Source organism: Gopherus flavomarginatus, chromosome 4 (assembly GCF_025201925.1).
Source record: "Gopherus flavomarginatus isolate rGopFla2 chromosome 4, rGopFla2.mat.asm, whole genome shotgun sequence".
Lineage (NCBI taxonomy): Eukaryota > Metazoa > Chordata > Testudines > Testudinidae > Gopherus > Gopherus flavomarginatus.
This window is the reverse complement of record NC_066620.1, coordinates 218,010,584-218,029,620: the sequence shown is the minus strand read 5'-3', so window position 1 is coordinate 218,029,620 and position 19,037 is coordinate 218,010,584. Positions and strand designations below refer to the sequence as shown.

Here is a 19,037-nt window from a genome sequence, read left to right as displayed (position 1 = left end):
CAGAGCAGAGAGAACAGCTGACCTGCTCAAAGGATTACAGTGCACCCCACACCCTGATTCCCCAGGGTGAGCTGATACCCCTCATACCCCCATCCACCAGAGATTAGCTCACCCAGAGCAATCCAGACCCCTGGGGAGCACATGGTCCTCCAAGGAAATTCAGGCTCCTAGACAACACAAGATTCCCACCTCCAGGTAATCTATCCCCTCCCACCAGGAGCTAAGAGGAGAGCCCACAGCACTCGGCTCCCCATCTAGGCGGGTGCTGCTCGTGTTCACCAGATCCCAGCTGCTGCACTTGTTCAGGGAGTTGGTGGCTCTCCCTAGCTGGAAGACAGTGGGGCTGCCTGGCCAGCATGCACTGCTGGATCCATACACAAGTTAATGATGCTGGACCCTTCCCTTCCCACATAGTCCCCTTAGTGGATGGGTGCTGCCTCCTACGCACTCCTGCCTGTGGAGTCTGATTTGTCTGCACCCCGTTTGCGCCCCGGAGCATTCAGTGAGGACTCAATGGCTGCTCGGATGGACGGGGAGGTTTCAAGCCGCAGCTGGGCCTCCTGTACTGAGCAGTTCCGCAGCAGGCACAGAAGGGCTGTGGGGACAACCTGGGAGACAAAAGGAGGCAGCGTCAGAATCAGGCAGGGGGCGCTCACCCTGTCATTTCCCCAGCAGCTCAGCCAGCTGCACAGGCCCTGGTGTGCAAGTGCTAAGGGGAGCGCCACCTGCTGGGGATCTGGGGGCATCAGCACCCCACTTGCATCTGGGGGTGGCCTCCCCCTCTTCCAGGGGGAAACCTGTCTGCTGGTGCCTCTTGGGAGCCTCATCCCCTCTGCGAGGAGAAGCCCCAGCACGGACGATGGGTTTTGGAAGGTGGCCCCCAATCTCTGCCCTGAAATTCTGTCTCCTGCCTTCGAAAGCTGTTGCTGCGTGTCCCTGTGCACGTGTCACAGGTGCCAGAGTTTGCATCAGGCCCATGGAGCAGCACATCTGAGCAGAGTGGAGCCAGAGGGCTGGGGCCCACCGTGTGTGACACCATGAGGTGGCATGCTGATGAGAGACAGGGCATGGGCCTTCTTACCTTGCTCTTCTCCGTTGCTATGGCAATATGTTTGGAGAGCTCTGCATTGCGAATGTCATCTGAGAGCACCTCAGGGTCATATATGGTCTGCAGCAGGCCCTCCAGGCACCTGGCCTGGGAGTGCCCCGTGAACCGCTGTGGGGAGAGCATGCCAGTCAGAGCAGGGACAGAGACCAGATTCCATTTCAGTGCAGCTCAGGGATGGTGCTGGAGTGGCTCTCACATGGCTTAGCAAGGGGCATTTGCAGGGCCCCGTGCATTGATCCTGAGCCGGCCAGAGAATCAAGGGGAGTGGGAGCGCCCCATTGTTGAGTAACACTGAGAAGGGGATGATGACAGCCAGAATGGCTGGAAAGCAGGGCTGACTCCTGTCTGTCCCAAATCTATATGGCTTGGCTGGGGGATGGGCAAACTTAGAGTCGTGCATGAAATCAGAGATGACAGCCCCAGCCAGGGTTGAGTGAATGGGGGTGTGTACGTGCACATGTGTGTGGACACCAGCTGGGCAAGGGCAGCACAGAGAAGGGCCCAGGTTACAGGTAACCAGGCAAGAAAACCCCGACTAGACCCTATTATTCATCCACCCTCCCCATCACACTAGCTGAAGTCCAGAAAGCCCAGAAGAATATTAGAGACAACCTGTGTGATGGATCCCTGCCCTTCCTGAATGGTACAAGAGCTACGCCCACTACTAACCAGAGTAGGCAGGGATAAGCACACTTACTAACCCCGAGAAATGCCAAAACTCAACCTTGAGACCTCTTCAACTTCCGTCCTATCTCCAACTTCCCATTCCCAGGCCCAGTAGTAACCACCAAGCTCCAGCAACATGCTGGCTGCCTCTCACAATCTGCCTCAGAGCAGAGCACAGCATGGAGACAGCTTGAGGGACATCAAGACATGCTCTGTCATGGCCCGTTACACATGCTCACCATGCTCATACTGCTGGGTGTCTCCCCCAGTGATCCCATATAAATTGTGGGCTATGTACTTCTGCTTTGTCCCATAGGTGGGTTAGCAGTGCACTGGGGTGCACTGTTTCATCTTGGTGATGAGATTCTCTCCTGCTCAGGATTAGGCTCCCAGCCATGGTACAGAGGATGGGGGAGGTGGAGGACGGGAGGGTCGGCTACTGGGCTGTAGTGCTCTGCCTGGCCTTGAAGAGGTCCCACTGGGGGCAGTGCCAATTTCCAGAGAAGGGCCACACCAGGAGTCTTCCCCCTTCACCCCCCTTAGCTACTGATCTTGCTTCCTGCATTTCCCACAACTGGGGCCTCCCCCTACACTCTGAAGTAATAACTGGTAATGCTGCTACCTTCTTATTCCCTCAGTTGGCCATTGCCTTGGGCCTCAGTACCTGCAGGATGCACACCGCCCTCCAGAAGAGTTTGGAGTTGCTAATTCTCAGGTTCACCATGTAGTTGTGAAGAATTTTGCCCTTGAGGACATGGGCCCCGGTGCTGACTGTGTTGAGGATCCACTTGGTGCTGAGCTCCCTCTGGAACTTCTGTGTGAAATACAGAAAAACAGATCCCCGTGAACCGGGCAGCCACAAACTGCCAGCCAGAGGGAGCCCCAGCCTTGCAGCAGCCAGCCCATCTGCCCGCAGAGGGAGCCACAGCCCTGCAGCCACCCCTCACTTACCTCAGAAATCACAAAAGTCCAATCAGTTGGCACCCTGCTAGGAATCCACCTCAGGATCCAAAGCAGGTTTTTCATGCATTACCTGAATAAAATTCCCCTCATACTCCAGGAACAGGATGGGCCACATGATGCTCATGATGGAAGGAAACAGCTTCTTGAGGGAGGCCTGATGGGGATAAAGATACGAACAGAAACCTCGTTGTGACACAGACATGCCCTGGCAGGGATACTGAGTCCCAGTGGTTTCTCAATATTATACCGAAGGGAGTTGTGTTTGGTCTGCCGAAAGCTAAGCTCTAGCTGACTGTCATGGTTATTATGAGATGTTTGTATGGGAAACAATTTTAGAGTTAACTAACACAGGACATTGTGTTCTACATCTGTTGGGAGTGAAAACTAGCGCCTGAGAGAGGGCAGTCTGAGAGCTGACCCAATCAACAGGAGAACCAGGAATACTCATCAGACAGTCTGTGTTTGCTGTCTGGAGTAGATGCAGGCTGGAGATTTACAAAGCCAAACAAACTCAGAGTTCTGGGAAGAGTGGGGCCCCTGGGGTAAGACTGTATAAGAGCAGACGATTGTCCCAAGTAGGTATAGGGTGACCAGACAGCAAGTGTGAAAAACTAGGAAAGGAGGTGGGGGTAATAGGAGCCTATATAAGAAAAAGCCCCCAAAATCGGGACTGTCCCTATAAAATCGGGTAGTACGTAACCATTAGGGAAGTGGACTGTGTCAGTGCGGACAAGCGCTGGACGAACTAACCATTGGGTGAGAAATACCTTATTAGATAGGAATGGAACTTGTTGCTAAGTATAGGCTGCAGAGTGCTTTTTTTGTTTTTCTTTGACCTTTGAGGTTTAGGGCTGGTTGGGGGCAGTGTGACCTCGGTGCAACTTAGTACAGCTCCAGGGGCACCCAGTGCCACTGTAGGGCAAGACTCACTCCCTTATGGAATTCCAGAATGAAGGCAACCCCAACCCTGCCCCCTCTAGGCATGCACCAGGGTACAGTCTAATTACATGAGCACAAGCTCAATTTCCCACAGGACCTTTCCCTTACCTGGGATGGAGACAAAGAGCCTTCTCTACTCACCGGAAGGTACTGCCCAACAGTGGCATGAGAAAGTGCTTGGACATTTGATGTCTTCTCCTTCACCTGAACCACAAGCTTCTCCACCTCTGCAAGGTCATCTTAAAGCAAGAGGGAGCATAAGACTGGGGTAACCAGGCTCTGGACAGTCATTCAGGAAGGTCCAGAGCTAGTCAGAGTCAAGGGCCCTTTGCACATCAGCCAGATCACCATACCAACATCAAAGAGACGTGTACACACACACACACACACACACACACACACACACACACACACACACAAACACACACACGAACGTACGTACATCTACCTTACTTCTGTCTCATTCACTTTCTTTGCTACAACTCCAGGGTAAGAGGGTAACAGGTAAATAGACTACCTCCCAAGGCTTGCAGCTGGGGTAGGTCAGAGAACAGCTGCACCCCTCTTCCTGGTTTGTCCGTAGCTCAAAGGACCTGGTGTGATTGGCTCTGCCATGACAGATCTAGACTGCAGTGACATTATCAGTTACATTGGACAAGATGGGGGTTAATCTGAGAATTGAAAGGTGGATAAGGAACTCGTTAAAAGGGAGACTACAGTGGGTCATTCTGCAAGGTGAACTGTCAGGCTGGAAGGAGGTCAGTAGTGGAGTTCCTCAGGGACTGGTTTTAGACCAATCTTATTTAACATTTTTATTACTGACCTTAGCACAAAAAGTGTGAATGTGCTAATAAAATCTGTGGATAACACAAAGTTGGGAGGTATTGTCAATATGGAGGAGGACAGGATTATCATACAAGAAGATCTGGATGAACTTGAAAACTGGAGTATTAGAAATGGGATGAAATTTAATTAAGTGCAAAGTCATGCATTTTGGGACTAACAACAAGAATTTTTGCTGGGGACATATCAGTTGGAAGTGATGGAGTAGGAGAAAGACCTGGGTGTATTGGTTGATCACAGGATGCCTAAGAGCCGCTAATGTGATGCAGCCATGAAAAAGGCTAATGCAGTCTTAGAATGCATCAGGCAAGGTATTTCCAGTAGAGACAGGGAAGTGTTAGTACCATTCTACAAGGCACTGGTGAGACCTCATCTGGAATACTGTGTGTAATTCTGGCCTCCCATGTTTAAGAAATATGAATTCAAACTGGAACAGGTGCAGAGAAGCGTGACTAGGCTGATCTGATGAATGGAAAACATACAGTAACTCCTCACTTAAAGTCATCCTGGTTAACGATGTTTCAATGTTAAGTTGCTGATCAATTAGGGAACATGCTCATTTAAAGTTGAGAAATGCTCCCTTATAACATTGTTTGGCAGCAACCTGCTTTGTCCACTGCTTGCAGGAATAGCAGCCCATTGCAGCTAGCTGGTGGGGGCTTGGAAACAGGGTGGACAGGCAGCCCCCCCACCCCATCAGCTCCCTGCTTCCCTAAGTTCCCTGTGCAGCAGCCGCCCAGCAGGCTACCAATTGCTGGCAGTTCAGTTGTCTTTCTCCCGACTGCCATGTGCTGTTCCTGTCCTCTGCCTTGGAACTGCTCCCAAGAGCGTCCTGCTTGCTGTGCAGGGGAGCGGGGAGGAGGTGGAATGTCAGGGTGTCTCCCTCCCCATGGCTCGTGCCCCGCGCTTAACCCTTCTCCATATAGAGCAGGGTAGGGACAGGACAGGTCTCAGGAGGAGAGAGCTTGCTGGCTGCATCTGCTGTCTCAACTTCCTGATCTTTTTAAAAGCAATGGAATCTCCTTTCTTAGAGGTTTTTAAGGTCAGGCTTGATGAAGCCCTGGCTGGGATGATTTAGTTGGGGAGTGGTCCTGTTTTAAGCTGGGGGTTGGACTAAACACCTCCTGAGGTCCCTTCCAACCCTGAGATTCTATGATCTAGATTATATCTATTATATATAGATATAGATATAAAAATAAAATATAGTTTTTTGTCTGGAGAAAAAAATTTCCCTGGAACCTAAACACGCCCCCACCCCTATTTACATTTATTCTTATGGGGAAATTGGATTTGCTTAACATTGTTTCGCTTAAAGTTGCATTTTTCAGGAACATATCTACGTTAAGCAAGGAGTTACTGTAGCTTATGAGAGGAGACTCAAAGAGCTTGGCTTGTTTAGCCTAACCAAAAGAAGGCTGAGGGGAGATATGATTGCTCTCTATAAATACATCAGAGGGATAAATACCAGGGAGGGAGAGGAGTTATACGAGTTAAGTGCCAACGTGGACACAAGAACAAATGGATATAAACTGGCCATCAACAAGTTTAGGCTTGAAACTAGACAAAGGTTTCCAAGCATCAGAGAAGTAAAGTTCTGGAACAGCCTTCCAAGGGGAGCGATGGGGGCAAAAAACCTAAGCGACTTCCAGACTGAGCTTGATACCTTTACGGAGGGGATGGTATGATAGGGCTGCCTATGATGGCATGTAGCCGATCTGCAACTGCTAGCAGCAAATATCCCCAACGGCTGGTGATGGAACACTAGATGGGGAGGGCTGAGTTACTAAAGAGAATTTTCTTTCTTTCTCTCCAAGAGTCTGGCTGGTGAGTCTTGCCCACATGCTCAGGGTCTAACTGATCGCCATATTTGGTGTCAGGAAGGAATTTTCCCCCAGGTGAGACTGGCAGAGATCCTAGGGTTTTGGGGGTTTTTTTTGTTTTGTTTTGTTTTTTCTTTCCTCTGGGCATGGGTCACCTGCAGATTTAAATTATTGTAAACAGTGGATTCTCTGTAATTTGAAGTCTTTTAACTCATGATTTGAGGACTTCGGTAACTCAGCCAGAGGTTGTGGGTCTATTACAGGAATGGGTGGGTGAGGTCCTGTGGCCTGCACTGTCCAGGAGGTCAGATGAGATTATCATGATGGTCCCTTCTGGCCTTAAAGTCTATGAGACATCAATGCATTGACAGGAGATCAGCTAACTGGCCCTAGGCAAACCCCATACAAATTCCACAGTCCTAAGAAATGGATCTGGAGACAAAGGCCCAAAGCAAAAGATGAGTGTGACCCCGCCGCCAACAGTATCAATTCTTAAGCACAAAGTTATCGATCTAGGCATCTACACAGCCCATGACCACAGTGCACTGAGTTCACCCTCACAGCCCCTTGTGACAGAACGATTTGTATGGACATAAGGAACTGAGGCACAGAAAGGGAAGTGACTTTGTCTAAGGTCACATGGAGCCTGTGGAAGAACTGGGAACTGAACCCAGATTTCCTGAGTCTTAGGCTAGTACCGTAACTACAGACCAAGCTTACCATGAGCCAGCACCACCAGGACTCAGACACTGCCCATGTGGACTGGACCAGGATCCATTTAGTCCAGTATTCTATCTCCAACAGGGGCCAGCACCAGCTGCTTCAGGGAAGGTGCAGTGACCAGCTGGCCTGCCCCAGGGGAAGATTCCCCCAGCCCCAGTAGTTAGGGGCTCATGCCCTGGAGCCTGATGGTTCATGGCCAATCCCAAGCTGTGGTTTGGGTGTTAGTATTTCCTCTGATGAGTCTGGATATTCTTCATGCTCATAGGAACGTCTAACCCCTCTCTGAATCTTGCCAGACTCTTAGCCTGTTATGTCATGTGGCAGGGAGTTCCAGAAGCCCCTTGTGGGAAAATATTTCCTTTGCTGCCTTTCAGGCCCAATGAGCTTCCCCCTCATTCTTGTCTTATGAGACAGGGAGAACAGATACTCTTGATCTCCCATCTCAAGACCCTGAATTGTTTTAGATACTTTTCATAATTTTTTTATCATGTCCCCTCTTACCTATCTTTTTCCAAAGTTACAAGAACTCCAATCTTTTCAATCGTTCAGCATACTAGGGAGAGGTGAGGTGGGATAAATCACAGCAAGATGCTGATGTGATCACTCAGCAAAGGGTAGTGCCCAGCAGGGGGAACAAAAGCTCCTTCCTTTTCTCCCCCCACAACTAGTGCTGACCCCTTCCCTCAGCTCCCAGCCACTCCTCACCATCCAGCGTGAAGAGGAAGAGAACAGTATCGAGCTCAGTCAGTGATGGGAGAATCGTCTTCACAAAGTCCTCCTGAGAGAAGGCGAACTGCGGGCCCTGCCAGAGAAAGCAAGCCTGTTTAACATGGTGCTAGGGTTCCCATTACACTCCCTGACACATGGGGCCCCCTGCCCACCCCTTCACTGGGGCCCCCCTCCATTCCCAACATCAGAACCACCTCCTCCCTTCCCAAACATGGGAGACCCCATCCCCTTCACAACACTGGGACTTCCCCGGCTCTCTCCTGCCTGACTCCAGATTCCCCCCATCTTCCTGACACCAAGGCCCCATGCCCCCGCTAATATCAGGGTCCCCCCCTCCACACTCTGCCACTGGGACCTCCCACTTAACCTCTCTCAAACCAGGGCCCCCTGCATCCCTCACCAGCCAGGCTCCCCCATATATCCTGAGACCAGGCCCCTCATCCTCCCTGACGTCTGAGCTCCACCTCCAGTCCCTAACACTGGGGCATCCTTCCCCACCATGGGGACTCCACCTTTGCTCCCCAACTTAGCAGCACTCCTCCCTTCCCTGATACCAGGGAGCACAGGGGTATCAGCCCCTGTCTGCCCATCAGCCTGGGAGGCTCTGGGAACCAGAGGCATGGGCACACAGAATCACCACCCACTCAGCGTCCACCATGCCCCCAAAGCATGTGCCCCAGGCCAGTACCCACTCCCCACCCAGCACCCATCCAAGACCATGAGGTTCATCACACTCATAAGCTAGCTCAGATCAGACCCTGCCTGGCAGCCACCTCAGCCGAGTCCAGCCCTGGACTCATGGTCAGAACTACCCCCAGAACTTACTCCCCACCTAGGACCTACCCAAGGGCAGGGCTCAAAATCAGCTGAAACTCCCTGACCCTCCCAGCTCCCTCATACCAGGCCAAGCAGGATCTCATCTCTCGCAGAATCCGCTCCAACGAAGCCAGCACACACCTAGAGTAACCCTGACAGCCAGGGCCCTGCTGTTCACCTGTACTCCAGCCCAGTTCCTACCTGTGCTATCAGATCTGCCTCCTTGTTGAACATCTCACTGTGATCCCCAATCAAGAAGCCTCGCACGTCATTATAGTCTGTGCAGGAAAATAACACGAAAGCAAGTGAGTGAACCAGAGGCAGAGGGAATGGGGCTGTGGGCCAAGGGGTCTCTTTGCAGGATCCCAGAGGCCGGGGATCCAGCTTGGAGACCCCAGGATCCAGTTAAGAGACAAATTACCCTCTGATCCTGGGGACCCAGCTTGGGCACTCCTTGCTTTCCAACCCCCAGGAAGCCTACTCAGAGAACCCTTCCTCTCAGTTCTTTGGGGATCCTGCTTGCAGACCCCTTGATCCTCTGCTCCCAGGATTCAGCTCAGAGACTCTTGCATCCCACCTGCAGGTATCCTGCTCAGAGAGACCCCTTCCCCCCCCCCCCCCGTATCTGCTCAGAGACCCCTTGGCCCTCCAGTCCCCAGGGATCCAGAACAGAGACCCCTTGCCCCACAGACCCCAGGAATCCTGCTCAGAGGGCCTTTGGCAGGCAAGATGTTACCAAGCTGGATCCCCGAGGGCTGCGGGGGTGGGGGTGGGGGGAAGGGGAGGCCTTGCGTGACTCAAATTTTGCATAAGTCGGAAACATATCTCCGACCATTATATTTCTAGCTTATAGAACTTTTTCCGTAAGTGTGGATTTGCATAAATCAGGTCTTGCGTAACCCGCAGAGCATCTACCCTATTTGTGTGCATGTATCGTTTCTGTATCTGAAGTTATGAATACAACCAAGTACCCGTATTTCAAATGTGTTTGCTCCCATAGTTTACATCCAGTCTAGTCAGCACATTGTGAACGGACTACTCAAGCTGATGGCCCATCAGTGAACTCTGGGCCATGGAAGAAGCTTATCTCCACTAATGGAATTTCCTGAGGACGTTCTGAGAATATGGCAATGGCTGCTATGACTCATCGAAGCATGCAAGGGCATGTGACTAGATTATGTGGTGCTGAACTCCATTTTGTGTGCCTGTACTTTTTCACAAACTGTGCTGAGGGCTTTACTTGGAACAGTGATTTTCCCTTCACAAGGCAGAAACTATAAAAGGCCCATTTTGCCTCTTTCTTTCTCTGATCTCTGAACTATGGACTTATACTAACGGGAGCATTCTAAGCAAGGGACTGAGGACCTTCCAATCATTTGGAAGCAACTAGAGACTTAAGAAGCCAGCAGTTTATTCCATCACTGCTTCAAGCCTGATCCAAGAACTTTGCCATCATTGTATGTATTTGATTCCTTTAACCAATTTTAACTCTCACCTCTTTCTTTTTTCTTATAAATAACCCTTTAGATGTAAGGTACTAAAGGATTGGCAATAGTGTGATTATTGGGTAAGATCAGAGTTATATATTGACCTGGGTTTGTGGCTGGTTGTTTGGGATCAGAAAAACCCTTTGGTTGATTAAACTGGTTTTAAATAACCACTCATCCTTAAGTCTAGTGTCTGGGTGTTGAAACAAGGACTGGGATACCTAAGAAGACTGCATTTCTGACTTCTGCTTAGCCAGTGTGGTGAGACAGAAGTTTACTTGTATTATTGGATTAGTATATTTTATGGGAGAATTTTGGGGTGTGTCTGCCCTATTTCTCACCAGTTTGTCCTGCATCTGCTAGTCTCACTTGTCACCCACAGAGGCATGGTGACACTATATTATTATTTGCTTAGAGCAATAAACCTGACTGATATTGGTTATTTGGTCTTTTGAATATATTTTATAATGAACCAAAGGGTGGTCAAGAAATTGACTCTACAATATAGCAACAGCTGGGTGCAGGGGGAACTCAGAGCAAGGAGCTTGGACACCTCTCCCACATCACAGGGACCCTTTGCCAGAGGCATCAGGGCTCTTTCCAGCACAGCCAGTTCCCTTACCTGCCCCAAACGTTGGGATGCACTCAGCACCGTCCATGATGGCAATGATGCCCAGTGTGTGCCAGCCCACCATGTACACACAGGCCTTCTTCTGCAAGCTGGGAAAAGACAGCACAGAAGGGTTACTCAGGGTGTTCAGAGGGTAGAGGCAGAGCACAACACTGGGAGTTACTGGACATGCTCAGGGGAAAGCAAAGCACGGGGGGTTTTGAGGGGTCAGGGAGAGCACAGCACAGGGGGTTACCGGTGTTGCTTGGGGGAGTGGGAGCAGAGCACAGCATGGGGGTGTCAGGGACTCTAACCCCCAGACGGCAAAGTTCGTTGTCTGACCGCGAGAGAGACAGGCAACACCAGCAAGGTCCGATCAAAAGCTCTTTATTGACAAGTACACGCATCAACAGAGAGCAGCTCGTCTTCAGAGAGAACCAGCCCGCCCTTTACATCTTAGTATAAGCCTATACAGACAGTTCCGTTGCGTTATAAACTATTTACTAGAGCAACCCACCCCCTTTTTTTAACAACTAGAAACTAGACACCTTTTAGTATACATGCATGCCTAAAGTTAGAAATGTAGGGGAGTTAAAAAAAAACAAAGAACAAAACCAGGGAGTGAAAACAAGGAGGCTGGGAAACTAGGGCTCTTATCAGTTCTTCGAAGGAGCTACCCTAACACAGCACATCTGGTACTATGCCAGGAATGCAGCTTCTCTCTTATCTTACTTTTTCCCAGCGCTTGTGAGACATGCTGCTGCTTCTTAGTGTTTTTCACCCAGGGATTACCCACAAACCTCTGTTAGCCTGACTTTGGTCAGGTTGGCATACCTGGTTTTGTCTGCTATATCTTTATTCAGGCCTAACAGGGGGGTTACTGAGTGTTAATTGGCTGTTTCCCCCCATAACGGGGTGCACTCACCCCTTGTGAGCATCCCCTTGGCCAAGTGTGTGTGCTGCTGTTTCAGATTGTCCCTGCTCTCGGATAGAACAGCGGCCCAGGGCTCTCTCCCTGGAGACAATGTCTTGGCTCTCTTGGGCTTCCTGGCTACAGCTCTTCAGCTGGGACACTATAATTCAGTTCCCCTTCTGGGCTACCTCACTGCCCTGGCCACTTCCCCACCAGTGGCTAATGGGGAGGTGGGGAGACTTAGGGACCCTGTAGAGAGCACTCATATGCCGTGTCCAGGACTCCATCTTGCTCTCCCCAGCTTCTGGCAGCGCTACCATGTCTGGGGTTCTGTAGCTCCACCCGCCAGCCACACACATTCCACACTCCTACAGCTCCAGCAAGGAACTGAACTGCCTCTGGCCCTGAAGCTCTTCTTATACTAGGCTGCTGGGTCCAGATTGGCTGTGTCCCACACAGCCACTCTAGGTAGCTTGGAGGACCTCTCTACTGCCTTTTTTTTTGGGACGGGGTGTGCCAGGACCACAAGGCCTCCAGCAGGGGGCCTCAGAGGGTCTGATATACCCCATCACCCCCCCCGCATGCACTGCTCACTGAGTAGTCCTGCACCCTACATGTCTTTCCTCTCCCCCTTCCTTCTATCCCCAACCCCAACTTCTCCAGCAGAAATGGAGATGCCTGCCCACCTCACCTGGTGCCTGCTTGCTTCACCAAAGCAGCGATCTTTTTGCTCTGGGCATAGGTGACTTTGTGAGCACGTTCATATGTCCTCAGGATTTCCAGGAGGCACCTAGACATGGGAAGAAAATGGAGAGGACTCAAGGGACCTGTGCATGCCAAGCTCCTGTCTGCCCTACTACCATTCACAGTCTGATCAGGAGCAGTCAAGCGTGGAGGTCCTTTCCCAATGTCCCAGCATGACACCAATATTCCCAGCCAATCCCCGAGCATAACAATAGGCCAGCTGTGTGCCTAGTCACATCAGGGGACTCTGGCACTGGGGGAGGTTGCCTGTCCAGTGTAGCCTACTAGCTCTGTAACTGGAGACTTACTTCTCTGAGATGTCAGTGTCCTTGGAGACTGTCTTGTGTGCTGCAAGCAACAGGGTCTCTAGCAGGATCTTGGTGGCACTCCCGCCCTTCATCCGTGAGGAGCCACTGATGCCTTCAGGCTGAGGCAGTGGGAGAGAAAGAACTGAATGACATATGGGCACCGGGGCTCAAACCCACTCCCCAGGCCCCCATCCTGAGTGTACCCCACACCCTGTGCACCTTATCCTGGAAGATGGAAGCCCATCTTCCAAGCAGCCCCATCCCGGGCAGGTACTCCACAGAATCATATAAACGTATGGCTGGAAATGATCTGAGTGGTCATCAAGTCAAGACTCCCGCCCTCAGGCAGGACCAAAAATACCATCTAGACCATCCATGACAGACATTTGTCCAACCTGTTCTGAAAAACTTCCAGTGATGGAGATTCCACAACTGCTCCTGGAAACATCTTCCAGAATGTAACTGTCCTTACAGTTAGAAAGCTTTTTCTAAGACCTAACCGAAATCTTCCTTGCTGCAGAGAAGCCAATTACTTCTTGTCCTGTCCTCAGTGGATGTGGAGAACAGTGGATCACCATCCTCTTTATAATAGCCCGCAACATATCTGAAGACTGTCATCAGTTCCCCCTCAGTTGTCTTTTCTCAAGACTAAACTTGTGCAGTTTTGTAACCTTTTCTCATATGTCAGATTTTCTAAACCTTTTATTATTTTTGTTGCTTTCCATTGGACTCTCTCCAATTTATCCACATCTTTTATAAGGAGTGGTGCCTAGAACTGGATACAGTGCTCCAGCTGTGACCTCAACAGTACCGAGTAGAGCAGGACAATTACCTCCAGAGTCTTACATGTGACACTTCTGTTAATATCCCAGAATTATATTAGCCTTTTTTGCAAATGCATCACATTGTTGACTCGTATTCAATTTGTGATCTACTATAATCCCCTGATCCTTTTCAGCAGTACTGCCACATAGCCAGTTACACCCCATTTTATAGTTGTGCATTTGATTTTTTCTTCCTCACTGTAGTACTTTACATTTGTCTTTAGTGACTTTAATCTTGCTGATTTCAAACCAATTGTCTAATTTGTCAAAATCGTTTTGAATTCTAATCCTGTCCTCCTAAATGCTCATAACCCTTTCCAGATTGGTGTCATCTGCAAATTTACAAGCATACTGTCCACTCCATTATCCAAGTCATTAATGAAAATATTGAATAGTACTGGACCCAGGCCTGACCCCTGCGAAATCCTGCTAGCTGTGCCCATCCAGTTTGACAACAAGCCATTGATAACCACTCTTTGTGTATGGTCTTTCAACCAGATTTGCACCCACCTAGTAATTTCATCTAGACCACATAACCCTAGTTTGCTTATGAGACTGTCATGGGGGACTATGTCAAAGCCTTACTAAAATCAAGATATATATCTGTTGCTTTGCCCCATCCACCAGGCCAGTAACCCTATTAAAAAGGAAATTAGGTTGGTTTGGCATGAGTTGTTCTTGACAAAGCCATGTTGGCTATTCCTTATAATCCTATTATTCTCCAGTTGCTTACAACTGATTGTTTAATAATTTGTTCTAGTATCTTTCCAGGTATCGAAGTTAGACTGCCTGATCTATAATTCCCGGAATCCTCTTTTTTCCTCCTTGTAAAGATTGGTATTAGATTTGCCCCACTCCAGTCCTCTGAGACCTCACCCATCCTCCACAAGTTCTCAACAATATTGTGTTGTCTTGCATTAAAGGCCTCAGCCTTCTTGATGTCATCAGCTCTCCTTTCCTGCTAAGTAGAGGACCTACTTTTCCTTCATCTTTCTCTTGTTCCTAATGTACTTAAAGAACCTCTTCTTATTGCCTTTATGTCCCTTGCTATGTATAACTCATTTTGTGCCTTAGCCTTTCTGCTTTTGTCTCTACATGCCCAGGCCATTCTTTTGTATTCCTCCTTAACAATCTGACCTTTTATGTAGAATTATTTTTTCATTTTCAAGTCATTGAAGAGCTCCTGATGAAGCCAGACTGACCTCTTACTATTCATCCTATCTTTCCTTCACTCTGAGAAGTTTGCAATTGTGCCTTTAATATTGTATAAGAACATAAGAATGGCTATACTGGGTCAGACCAAAGGTCCATCCAGCCCAGTATCCTGTCTACCGACAGTGGCCAATGCCAGGTGCCCCAGAGGGACTTAACCTAACAGGTAATGATCAAGTGATCTCTCTCCTGCCATCCATCTCCACCCTCTGACAAACAGAGGCTAGGGACACCATTCCTTACCCATCCTGGCTAATAGCCATTAATGGACTTAACCTCCGTGAATTTATCCAGTTCTCTTTTAAACACTGTTATAGTCCTAGCCTTCACAACCTCCTCAGGTAAGGAGTTCCACAAGTGCACTGTGTGCTGCGTGAAGAACTTCCTTTTATTTGTTTTAAACCTGCTGCCTATTCATTTCATTTGGTGGCCCCTAGTTCTTATATTATGGGAACAAGTAAATAACTTCTCCTTATTTACTTTCTCCACATCACTCATGATTTTATATACCTCTATCACATCCCGCCTTAGTCTCCTCTTTTCCAAGTTTCTCCTGGAGAAACTGCCAGTTCTCCTGAACTCCTTTATCCCTTACATTTTCTTCCCATGGGACTTTACCTAGCAGTTATCTAAAGTTCTTAAAATCTACTTTTTTGAAATCCATTGTCCTATTCTGCTGTTCTCACTCCTTGCTTTCCTTAGAACATATTGGTACGCTGAACCGAGGTCAGAAACCGCTGAGCTTCAGTCTCTCACTCCAGCTTGTCCAACTGGGGAGATCAGCCCAGAGCTGGGGCTCCTGGGACACGGCGCATTCTGCACGCAGATCACAGCTATCCCTGCTAGCAGCACTTCCAATGGAGCTGGAACAAGTACCTGTGACCAGAGTGCTGGGAGCTTGCACCTACTGGGAATCCAGGCCTCAGTCAGCTCACCTGCAAAAGGCTGCTGGGGACGTGTAAGCTAATGGCTGGGAGGCTGGATGAGCCAATTAGTCCATCAGCTGAGGGGTATAAAAGGGACAGGAAGGAAGTACTGGGGAAGAGAGGGAGAGGAGCTGGGCTAGCTTGTCCCAGTCTGTTCACAGACCTCTGTTCCTCTCCAGCACCGAGGGAAAGGTCTAACGGGTGAGAAGCCCTGTCTAGAATATTGCTGCCTGGGACTGTATTGGGGTTGGTGGCAGGAATGTAAATAAACCACACAGGTTACCACTCAACTGAGAGAGTCCAAGAGGTTTCTGGGGCATCTGAGGACAGGGATAGGGAGGGCCAAATCCCTTCAGCTCCTACTGTGACTGTGACACACAGCTCTAGCTCCCGTCCCCATCTTGCCTGCTGCACAGACACAGATCACTAGAGCAATGCTGAAAGGCTGAAGGCAGAGCTATCTCCCAGCACCAGCAGTGCTCCCATTGGCCTGGCTCACCCGCCTCCCTGCCCTGGCCTGCTGTTCCTGTTGTCACCTGGGAAGCTCCTGTGCAGGGATCTCAAAGCACCTTTTGTGCATGTGAGGGGTAACAAATAAATGCTGGAGGTCTGTAGAGCCCCACTGGTGGGGGAACTCCCACCCTACTGCCTGAGTTCTGGTCCTGTGCTATTGACATGCCAGTGGGGTGAGGTGTTAACCCCAGTCCTGGAGCCTGTTCAGAAGCAGCACTCACACATATCAGATCCAGACCCCTGCAGGTCACTCCGAGTGGGAGCTGGGCTGCTCTGATCACAGCAGCCTGGGCCCTCTACCCAGGGATCTGCAGAGCTCTTTCGCAGTCCCACTCCCTTTCTCCCCAGTCTTCTGTAACTGATCCTGCTGGCTTGCGGGCCCTGTCTCACCAGAACTCCTTGCTGAACATTAGGGACAGCCCTTAACTGAGGAGAAGCCCAGCCCAAAGAGGATTTCCAGGCACCATTCTGGAAAGGATACAAAACCCAGGTGGAACCTATCACCTACCCCCACAGCAGGATTAAGGATAAAGGCTTTATGTGACTCCTGCAGCTTCTGCATCCGCTCAGCCACCTGGCGGAAGGTAGAGTGCCAGCCCTCGATCTTATCATTCCTGCAAGAGAGACCCACTGCAATCAGGCTTGGGACAGGGACCTGACCCTGCCTCAGATACTAACATCCTCGTGAGAGGGCCCGGCCCTCAGCCCTGCCCAGGGCTTCCACAAACAACCCCAGCCCTGACATCCCGTGAGAGGGCCTGGCCCTCAGCCCTGCCAGGGGCTTCCCACCCTGCTCCAGGGGACCCCATAGCTTTTCAGGGAACTGGGTGAGGCAACGTGGGAGGCTGACTGGCACGTCTCACCTCAGCATGATCTGGTTCTCATTGGAAATAGACTCAGATCCAGCTCAGGGCCTGTGTAGTCCCTTGTCTAGGGCAGGGGGAGCAACTGAGCCCATGGTGCCCCTTCCCTGCTCCCATGCTGGCTGTTACCTGGCCATGCTGACAGGGTTGAATCCCACCAGGACTGGCAGGAAGATGTCCAGGTTATTCATGCAAAAGTCCAGCTGTCCAGCCACAAAAGGCGCCTGCAGCAAATAGAGTCACTGAGACCCCTAACTATTCTCTCTAGGCTGAGCACAGATCAGAGTCCGCCCTGCCTGCTGCCATAAAGGGGACCAGGGCAAACCAAGACAAGTTGCAATCCCCACTCTATCTGTCCCCCATGCTGAGCACCCAGTAAGCCATCCCACCATGGCAGGCACCAGGTCCAGCTTTACGAACAGCGGGGCCCAATTCAAATACCTGGCGGTGATCTGGGGCTTCGGCAGCACTTCGGCGGTGGGGGGTCTGCTCCAGGTCTTCCACAGCACTGAAGGACCCCCCACCGCTGAAATGCAGCCCAAAACCCGGAGCGGACCCCTCCACTGCCGGGTGAACAAAAAAAATTTTAAAAATTAAAAAGACGCCTAAGGCGCAGGGCCCAATTCCAGGGAATCGGGGGAATCAGCCTAAAGCCAGCCCTGGCAGGCACCCACTCGGCTCCCCTCTGAAACCTTGACTATGGCAGGTACCCACTTCGTCACCCCCTTCTGTGATCATCCACTCTGTACCCCTGTCATAAACAGATAGTTAAGGGTTAATAGAACAGAAGTACTTCATGCCTCTCTTGCCTGTAAAGGGTTAACAAGATCAGTGAGCCTGGCTGTCACCTGACCAGAGGACCAATCAGGGGACAGGAGACTTTCAAATCTTGAGGGAGGGAAGTTTGTGTGTGTGCTGCTAGTGTTTGGTGGTTGTTCACTCTGGGGGTTCAGAGGGATCAGACGTGCAACCAGGTTTCTCTGCAATCTCTCCGATACAGGCTCTTATCAGTTCAGACTAGTGAGTACTAGGTGATAAGGCGAGTTAGGCTTATGGTTGTTTTCTTTATTTGCAAATGTGTATTTGGCTGGAAGGAGTTCAAATTTGTATTTTGCTGAAAGGATTTTAATTTGTACTTGTATACTTAGGCTGGGAGGGTATTCCCAGTGTCTATAGCTGAAAGACCCTGTAACATATTCCATCTTAAATTTACAACGATAATTTTTAGTGTTTTTTCTTTCTTTAATTAAAAGTTTTTCTTGTTTAAGAACCTGATTGTTTTTTTATTCTGGGGAGACCCCAGGGGACGGGGTCTGGATTCACCAGGGAATTGGTGGGGAGAAGGGAGGGAAGGGGGAGAGAGAGGTTAATTTCTCTCTGTGTTAGGATTACTTTCTCTCTCAGGGAGAGTCTGGGAGGGGGAGAGAGAAGGAGGGGGGGAAGGTGGATTTTCCTCTCTGTTTTAAGATTCAAGGAGTTTGAATCACAGTGATCTTCCAGGGTAACCCAGGGAGGGGAAGCCTGGGAGAGGCAACGGTGAGGGAAAGGGTTTACTTTCCTTGTGTTAAGATCCAGAGGGTCTGGGTCTTGGGGGTCCCCGGGCAAGGTTTTGGGGGGACCAGAGTGTACCAGGCACTGGAATTCCTGGTTGGTGGCAGCGCTATAAGTACTAAGCTGGTAATTGAGCTTAGAGGAATTCATGCTGGTACCCCATCTTTTGGACGCTAAGGTTCAGAGTGGGGATTATACCATGACAACCCCTCACCTCGACTGTACCAGACACCCACTGCACCCCCCCACCCCGACTGTACCAGGCATCCACTGCACCTCCCCACCCCAATTATACGACGCACCCACTCTGCACCCCCTAACCCTGACTGTACCAGACACCCATTCTGCACCCACTCTGCTCCCAGAAAATTTGCAATAATCCATTGGATACTTACAGAAAAACCACATGAAATTCCAATGAAAACTACTTTTTTCTTCCCCTCACAGACCTGGGGGGAAATGGGAGAACTCAGTACGGT

General features: G+C 50.1%; 1 protein-coding gene across 1 annotated transcript in view; it reads right to left on the bottom strand.

Moving 5' to 3' along the window:
* Positions 1 to 440: 440 nt before the first annotated feature.
* GCKR (glucokinase regulator) overlaps positions 441 to 19,037 on the bottom strand; it is a 33,898-nt gene continuing 15,301 nt past the window's right edge. Inside the window, exons 7-19 of the mRNA XM_050951665.1 lie at positions 18,954 to 19,007; positions 17,137 to 17,231; positions 16,653 to 16,758; positions 12,670 to 12,788; positions 12,309 to 12,407; positions 10,717 to 10,814; positions 8,809 to 8,885; positions 7,768 to 7,864; positions 3,818 to 3,915; positions 2,808 to 2,891; positions 2,439 to 2,588; positions 1,082 to 1,216; positions 441 to 608 (exon numbers count right to left, since the gene is read on the bottom strand). Coding sequence (XP_050807622.1) covers positions 441 to 608; positions 1,082 to 1,216; positions 2,439 to 2,588; positions 2,808 to 2,891; positions 3,818 to 3,915; positions 7,768 to 7,864; positions 8,809 to 8,885; positions 10,717 to 10,814; positions 12,309 to 12,407; positions 12,670 to 12,788; positions 16,653 to 16,758; positions 17,137 to 17,231; positions 18,954 to 19,007 — 1,380 coding nt within the window. The remainder of the gene's footprint in view (positions 609 to 1,081; positions 1,217 to 2,438; positions 2,589 to 2,807; positions 2,892 to 3,817; positions 3,916 to 7,767; positions 7,865 to 8,808; positions 8,886 to 10,716; positions 10,815 to 12,308; positions 12,408 to 12,669; positions 12,789 to 16,652; positions 16,759 to 17,136; positions 17,232 to 18,953; positions 19,008 to 19,037) is intronic.